Below are 9167 nucleotides of genomic sequence, written 5' to 3'. Positions count from 1 at the left end.
TTGGCATTCATGCGTTTTCGCTCTTATGCTATTGCTCAATAATACTGAATAACAACAATAGAATCCCGGTCTTTTCCTTACATCCGGTTTTAGCCGCAAAGCATTGTCAGACATGCAGTTTCGTTAACCCTTTGTTAGGCAATACAAAAAGAAAACTCTCAATTCAATGTCAATCAATGTTGTACAAATGAAATCAATATCAATACACTGTATTAAATAAAAGTCAATCTCTATTTTCAACTGTAAATAATAATATATGAATTCATATATTTCAATCAATCATGGAAATGAATTAACGTCACAAAATTAACTATGTAACCCATTAAGTTACAACAGGGAGAGTTTGCCCAGGGCGCCACCCAAGTCAGAACCACCACTGTCCATAGGATTTGTGGACTTTGTGGAATAGAAATCCTCCAGGGTGATCCGTGTGTTCCAGCCTTGGTTCAGAGTAAACCTGTAGACACTTACGATGAGACCAGGAAACATCTCCATCAGGTCAATGTCAGCAGCAGCCTCAGCACTGTAAACACACAAAGCAGTGATCACTGAACACTAAATGTTATGATGAACACACTGACATCTATCTAACCGCTGCTTTATAAAGTACTGAACACACTGACACACATCTATGTCTAACACTCCACACATCCTAGACTCTTCTCCCTTCCCTAAAATATACTAGACAACGCTCCACGCGTCCTAGACTCTTCTCCCTTCTCTAAAATATACTGGACAGTGCTCCACACATCCTAGACCCTTCTCCCTTCTCTAAAACACGCTCCACACGTCCTAGACTCTTTTCCCTTCTCTAAAACACGCTCCACACGTCCTAGACTCTTCTCCCTTCTCTAAAACGCGCTGGACAACGCTCCACACGTCCTAGACTCTTCTCCCTTCTCTAAAACACGCTCCACACATCCTAGACTCTTCTCCCTTCTCTAAAACACCCTGGACAACGCTCCACACGTCCTAGACTCTTCTCCCTTCTCTAAAACACGCTCCACACATCCTAGACTCTTGTCCCTTCTCTAAAACACCCTGGACAATGCTCCACACATTCTAGACTCTTCTCCCTTCTCTAAAACACGCTCCACACATCCTAGACTCTTCTCCCTTCTCTAAAACACCCTGGACAACGCTCCACACATCCTAGACTCTTCTCCCTTCTCTAAAACAACCTGGACAATGCTCCACACGTCCTAAACTCTTCTCCCTTCTCTAAAACACCCTGGACAACGCTCCACACGTCCTAGACTCTTCTCCCTTCAATACAACACACAACATAATTCATACATCTCTAGTGCTGTTTCTCTTAATTGTGACCATGACCTTTGAACTTTTCTTTTTGGATCCACACACAGAGAAGTGATCACACTTTAGGTAATAGAAATAGAAAATGTAATTGGACTTAAGAATGAATTTCAGTGGCCACGTTTTGTTTTAATCAAATTCAACTTACTGGTGCTGATGGAGATTGCGTATGAAGCGCAGCAGTCCAAACCCATCATCATGGTAGGGAAACTTCTTCCTCCTTTTCTCCATCTCCTCAAACACCTCCTGTGGCAACTGGAAAAACTTACAACTTAAAGATGGAATGGACTTGTTGTCTAATGGACATATAGACACACCTGAAACCCACATGGTTTAGTCTAATGGTCACATAGACACACCTGAACCCCACATGATTTAGTCTAATGGACACATAGACACACCTGAACCCCACATGATTTAGTCTAATGACACATAGACACACCTGAACACCACATAATGTACATATAGACACACCTGAACCCCACATGATTTAGTCTAATGGACACATAGACACACCTGAACCCCACATGATGTTCATATAGACACACCTGAACCCCACATGGTTTAGTCTAATGGACACATAGACACACCTGAACCCCACATGGTTTAGTCTAATGGACACATAAACACACCTGAACCCCACATGATTTAGTCACCTTGTCTTTCATTGTCTTTCTCCATGTGCTGAACAGTCCCTCCTCAGCACACTGGTTCCATATCTTCATGAGGTTCTGGTGGTCAGGGTTGTCATAGTGCTTGTCTATTTCCTTTTCATTTGCAACCTTTTGCAGGAACTCAATTCTCCTGGAGGAATTTACAAAACAAAAAACATCACTCTTAAAACACGGTGGAAGACATACTGTTGGATTCCATTAAGACCTGAGACGATTCTTAAAAATGTTTTCTAAATCCTAACCGTTTTTTGAAAAAAATCTGGAAAATATTTTTTCAGAATGTTTCAAAAAAAGCAGATCTACAAGCTCATAGCGCGGCACTCGGCATATCTGCTATTTTTGAATAGCCAAAGAAATCTAAAGTGACACAGATGCGTTCCAGGTCTTAATGGGTTAAAACACGGTGGAAGACTTACTGTTGGATCAAAAATGTTTAACTGGCATCCATTTGGGCATGACATGGACACAAAATGCCCAAAATAGCTAAATCACCCGTTGTGCGCTCATAGATTGGCTATTTGCACTGTTGAAACCAGGGCTTAAGAGGTTAAAATGAGCTGTGGTTGTGATTAAGCCATGATATTAAGTACATAACTAATACTACAACTTCCACTACTATTACTAACTCTTAGACTCTACAGACTGCACCTCAGCCCGTAGCACTTGCCCTAGCCTTGATGACCTTACAACGGCTAAAATGTGAATTAGCTAGGATGTTAGACAGATGCATCCTATAGTGTGTATAGTTTCAATGTACAGGCTGATGATAGGTTCTTGGTTACGTATGTATTAGTTATTATTAGATTATTGGTTTACTTATGTATTACTTTATTATTAGATTACTATTTCTATGCATTTGATGAATTATGATGTATTATCTTGTGTCCTTGCTTACTGTAAATCACTCTGGATTAAGAGCGTCTGCTAAATGCCTAAATTGTACTACTACTAATACTATTACTTCTAATACTACTACTACTACTACTACTACTACTGTATGTGCAATGAAAAATATTTGCTTGTTTCTAGTACTTTTTGTTTGTCCAGAAGTAAGGATGAGCAAAGCATTCCTCCACTGGAGGTCTTTTCTTTGGGTCTTCATTGATCATCCTCTCGATGAGATCCTTGGCAACCACATCCTGAACATGGTCCAGGTTGTACTTTCCATCCAGAATGTTGATTTGACACCGAGGGCCTTTGCCAAATGGATGGTGTCCTCCAGACAGGATGTAATATAACAACATCCCAGCCACCTTTAGAATGAACATGAACATTTAGTATGTGTTGTTTTCATTTGATTAAATTGTTCTCACGCAGAATAAGAACAAACCTGGATGTCAGCACTTCTTTTATACGGTACATGTTTATCATCATCGTCTTCATTAATGGTCTCCTTCGCCTGCCAGCATTTTGTTCCTGCACTGCTTGTGAAATGTGTTGTTTGTCCTCTGGTCAACCGCCTGCTTATTCCAAAATCTGCCAATCTGGCCTTCCTTGTAACATCTGCAGTGATAATTGGGTAGATATAAAAATATTTTTAAATCACAAAAAAAAAACAATAGGTGCTTGTTTTTGGGCGGTGTAGCCGCCCCTATAAGTGGGGTTGGGACACCTCATTAGTACACCCTTCGCTGTACTGTGATTGGCTCATACATTAGTACACCCCTACATTAGTACACCCCTAGCTGTACTGTGATTGGCTGACTCTATTGGCTGACTCTATTCAGCACTGTGATTGGCTAGCGAGACACATGATGAAATTAATAACCTATAAACCGCTTAATAACCGCTGTTCCCCAGGGTCGTGGCTTTATTTTTTGTGTTGATATCCCCATAGGGGAATCTTATATCACGTCATATAAGAACTGTGTTCCAAACATAAACACCCCACCCCGGTATTTCTGTCAGGGGGGTGGCTCTGCATTCATTTGATACAGCCTGTTTCTGGAGAAAATTTCATAAATTCTGCCTTAAAAGTCTTAAGAAATCACTGTCCCTACAGCAGCCACGTTCATGGGAAATGTAGTCTTTGTGTCGTTTGACCCGTTTCTAGTGTTTACTCTTTGTGTGCTGCCACTGGCTTCAGATTTGTTTAATATCTGTGTATTTGCATACATTTATTGTATCCTGCATTATGTTTTCTATTTACTTACAATGAGTCTGTAAGGATAACTCCCTCTTGTGGCTATTTTTTGTAATTTGGTCAAATATTTAACCCAGTCCAATGCTTTTGATTATCACTGAAGTAGTAACAGGTGTGACAGTGCAATCATAGTAGTAAGTAGCAGGTGTGATACTTTCCACAGCCACAAGTAACTGAGTCTCACTGCTGCAGCCACACAGTTTCTTTCCTGCCTACACACTGTTTTTCTGTTCGACATAGAGCCTTGGAAACTATTGTATTTGTACGGATTTAAATCTCACATTCTTCAAGTAAAGTTCAAGAAAAGTTACGGCTTGTCCTCTTTTTTGGAAACATGGATTTCTCGTTCGCTATCTGTCTAGTACTGTACAGATTCATGGTATAAGGGCTGAATACTTTGGGTAAATGTGTACATTTCCACCTTCAGTCGATGCTTCATATCCATATGAGTAAAATCACCAGGGTGGTGTGTTTATTTTTCAAACACAGTTCTTATATGAGGCGATCTAAGATTCCCCTATGGGGATGTCTACAGTAAAAAATTAAGCCACGACCCAGGGGGACAGCGCCCTCTAGTGGCAGTGACGTCAGGACTTCGGTGCTCTATACAGTATGTGGATGATATGACTATGTCGCAGAGGTCCCAGATACCCTGAGCGGAGTCTCTCTCTATCTCTGCAGGCTTATACAGAACTGGACAGTAATATTGCGGTACTATGCAGGACTAAATGGCAATACATGTTTTGTTGCGGGAGGGAGCGGTGGTCGGAAATGAACTATGGGCGGGAATGGTCAAGAAAACATTTTTTAGTTACTCCGCCCTCTACAGATCCGGTCAGTAGAAAAATTCCATTGACCGGATCTGTAGAGGGCGCAGCGGAGTAACGAAAAATGATTCTTTCCAGTGAAATATTTTACATTTTAGCCAAAAAGTGCATTTTAGACGTGAGGTGTGGGGCTCAGAGTGTTCCCACTTAGTAGAGTTGGCTTTCAACTCCATAAAACTGTCTTTGTTTTGGTGAGTAGCGAAAGTGTATTTTTTATTTTTACCTCCGACGAGAGGCTGCGCAGCCTGTGGTGAGAGCGCAAAGAATCAAAAGTACCATAGCCTTAAGGGGAACTCCTTAACGGCTATGAATCAGAGCTAGGTGTGACCATGCCCTTAAGCCTGCATACTGTTAAATAATATAGTAATAATAAAGTGGATTTTAGATTTGTGTTTTAGGTTATTAGATTTTAAGAGAGACTTTTTATTCTTAACTTTTGATTTATAAAGACTCAATTTCTATATTTCAATCAGCAAAATAATTCTGTGTCTTTAATTCCACCTGTCTTTTTAAACCTGTGATCATGATGAAAGCTAAATACACATAAACGTTAAACATAAAACTTACCAATCAAGACATTCTGGGGCTTCATATCCCGGTGGAGAATTGGAGGATCCTGATGATGGAGTATCTTTAAGCTAGTGAGAACTTGTTTTGCAATCGCCTGTTCAGAAAGACAGCCTCCAGGAAACTCAATTCCTAACTTGATGTATTCTTCCAGTGTGTATTCACATAACTGAAGAACAAGGTATCCATTGTTCTCACCCTCTACAAAGTTAATATATCGTACAATGGAAGGATCATCAAGCTCTGGAAGACGTATAATGGCTTTCTCGTTCTTCAGCACTTCATAGTTTTCTGGAGTCATTCTCTTCACTGCAACTTCAGTGCCATCCTCTCTTAACCCCAAGAAGACCTGAGTTCCATCACTTCCACCAGCTATGCGGAAAACACTACCTTTCCCCATCACAACATCCCCAACTTTGACAACTTTGTCATCCTCATAAGTGTTCGCAAGCTTCTCTAACTGTTGATTCCACCTTTTACTGATTCTGTTCCATTCTCGTGGCTGTTTTGATGGCTCTGTGTTCTGGGCTCTGTCCATTTCTGAGGTTGGTTTGCTGAGATGCTTTTGCAGTTGTATAAGCCTGTCTTTCATACCTTCTTCCCTCCATATAGCTACAGACGTAAATACATCCTCAGGCACATGGTCGATACCCATTGATGTTAAGGTGTGCACAGCTGGAAGCAGGTTTGCCAGTGTGGCATATATGTACATTTTCACATCTCTGGAGTGTTCCACAAAAGGAACAATTGCTGTGCAAAGTTTGTTGATGAAGTCCTGATTCCATCCATTGTTGACTTTAGTTTTCTGTGTGATCACATAGAGTGTTTGCATAACATTCTTTCTGTCACTGGAGAGGAGTTCCAGCAGTTGGGGGATCAGAACCAGTGATGTCTCACTGGGCACCTCTTCCATTGTGCTGAAAATGATTCGTAGAACTCCAACTGCGGTCTCGGGAAAATGGTATATTTTTGGGGGAAATTGTTTGACTATGTTTTCAACGTAGAAGTTCAGCTTGTTATTGTCCTTCAGCCACTTAATACATTGTTGATGGTATTTGTCTCTTCGTGTAGTAGTATTTAACAGAATATCAATCCCGTTCAGGTGGTTCAGGGGATTCTCCTCCAGCATGTGACACCCAAAATGTTCAAAAACCTCTCTTTCCTGGGAGACAGCCATTTGCACATCAAATAAAAGTTTTGTTTTGGAATACATTTCCTCATCGCTCGATACGAGCACATCAAGCAATTCAGTAATTTTTGTATTGCAATTATGATGTTGAGAATGAGTATTAGGGAGTGGGGTTGTCAATACACCAGCATCAATATAGACTTTCATAATATCTTGCCTGTCATGGAGGACAGCAATGTGAAGTGGTGTCAACCCTGTGGGATCATACAGAATTGTGTTTGCTCCTACTGCACCCTCTGTCAGAAGGAAGTCACAAATGTCCATATTGTGAGATATTACAGCAGCTGACAAGGGAGTTATGCCACCCTTCACCTCTTTGCATGGGTAATGTTTATTAATATCTTCCCCTTTAACCAAAGTCTTCAGATTGTCGAGGTCATTGTTGATAATGAGCTGTATTATAGGATGTGTTTCTTCTGAAAACTGAGCCATTTCTTTGCTTCAGAATATCTGTGGAGAGACAGAATTGTGAGGTCAATACATCTGCTCAGATATGTTTAGAAGATTTTAGATATTTGTATACAAACATGAGATCTGCAACCACAGGCTGTCAAGCAGCTATAACAGGTAGGAAGGCTTGTTGCAATGCTTTCTGATAGCAACACCATTATGAAATGACAATCAGTGTAAAAAACATCAACACCACTATGAAATGACAATCAGAATAAAAAACATCAACACCACTATGAAATGACAACTGTCCTTTCTTCTGTTTTTGGCTTGTTGAAACAATGTGCATTTTAATCTACTGAATGTCTGACAACACATTGCTCTTTAATCAAATGTGCTGACACATTAAATGGCCTAGATACTCATAAAAATTTAAGAATTTAATTCAGACAGTATCCACACAGCAAGAGGTCATTCTAGTCCATCAGTGATGACTTAGAGCCATACTCACATCATAAGTGACCATTCTAGTCCAGCAGTGATGATTTACACTCACATCACAGTTGAACGCAGTTTAAATGACAGCTTCATAAAAGTTTTAAAACAGAACAATATTGACCTTGTTCTGCTGTTGCTCTCACACAGAATAATACCAAGAATCACACCACATTCATGTCATAATTATAATGCATTGTTTTAAACAGTCAAATTATGACATGATAATTAGATTCTTAAAATGATGTTTGACAAAACCATAATCTGTTCTCTCTCTCTAGTAATTAAAACACTGACACTGCAATGATTCTAAACCTGGATTAGGAAGGAGTTTTGTAACAGCTGTCAGGGCAATTATACAATGATCAGATAATAAGCTGTTGTATACTTTTATAATGTGTGCCACATTAGTGGCACACACAGTGTACTTTATTACCACAACCCAAGCTATAAACCTGGGTGTAATCATGGACTCAGACCTGAATGTTAACAGCCACATTAACACAATCACAAAGACAGCCTACTATCACCTTAAGTGTATATCACAGATTAAATTACTTATATTATGTCTCAGCTGGATTTAGAAGACCTTGTCCATGCATTCATCTTCAGTAGACTTGACTATATTTGTGTATGTATATATACAACCACCATAAATCCTACACACACACACACACACACACACACACACACACACACACACACACACACACACACACACACACACACACACACCCACCCACCCACCCACACACACACACACACACACACACACACACACACACACACACACACACACACACACACACACACACACACACACACACACACACACACACACACACACACACAAATACACAGGCGTGGCGGGTATAGTACATGACATGACTCAAAAAAACAAAATGTATGTTTCAAAGAAACCACATGTGTTTCAACTCACATAATAATACTTTTGAGCCGTGCTCCTATAAGTATTTGAGTGTTGCTACTCATGAGCAAGGCGCGTACAGTACAAGACTATGCTGAAACAAATTGGTTGTTTGAATCATGAGCAATAAAATAAAATCAAAGTTACCTGGTAGCCTGAGCAGTTGTGTAGTTGTTTGTGGTGGTTGTCTAACAGCCAGTCAGTGTCTGTTGGAGTGAAGTGTTGATGTCTGTGTGTGTTGATAACACCCTATTGGAACAAGTTCACAGATTGAATCATTAGCATTTACAGTTATAATTCCATTACACAGAACATGTTATGACACCCACCTCTCTTCACGCAGGAAGAAGTAAAAAGGCTGTGTGATGAAGTTTATAGAGGACAGAGAACAAGGTATGACACCCACCTGTTCAACAAGGAGGAAGAAACAAGAAAGAAATTAAGGTGTGGCTATATCTGTCGCTCTCTCCCTCTCCCCGTCTCTCTCTGCCTATATCTGTCGCTCTCTCCCTCCCTCCCTCCCTCTCTCTCTCTCTCCCTGTCTCCCTGCCTATATCTGTCTCTCGCTCTCCCTGTCTCTCTTTGCCTACAGTATATCTGTCTCTTCTCTCCCTGTCTCTCTCTCTCTGACTCTCTCCCT

At 40.4% G+C, this 9167-nt stretch overlaps 1 protein-coding gene across 1 annotated transcript; it reads right to left on the bottom strand.

Annotated features, from left to right (window-relative positions):
• Positions 1-239: 239 nt before the first annotated feature.
• LOC311038701 (uncharacterized protein) lies at positions 240-8893 on the bottom strand. Its single transcript, XM_084048273.1, has 8 exons — positions 8857-8893; positions 8675-8776; positions 5526-7164; positions 3319-3491; positions 3021-3241; positions 1971-2118; positions 1463-1569; positions 240-523 (listed from the first exon to the last, which is right to left on the bottom strand). The coding sequence occupies exons 3-8, from the start codon at positions 7144-7146 to the stop codon at positions 328-330; spliced, it is 2466 nt and encodes an 821-aa protein (XP_083904399.1). The 5' UTR covers positions 7147-7164; positions 8675-8776; positions 8857-8893; the 3' UTR covers positions 240-327.
• Positions 8894-9167: the final 274 nt, after the last annotated feature.

Source organism: Gymnoscopelus microlampas (assembly GCF_963454915.1).
Source record: "Gymnoscopelus microlampas genome assembly, chromosome: 22".
Taxonomy (NCBI): domain Eukaryota; kingdom Metazoa; phylum Chordata; class Actinopteri; order Myctophiformes; family Myctophidae; genus Gymnoscopelus; species Gymnoscopelus microlampas.
This window is presented reverse-complemented; position numbering and strand designations above follow the sequence as displayed.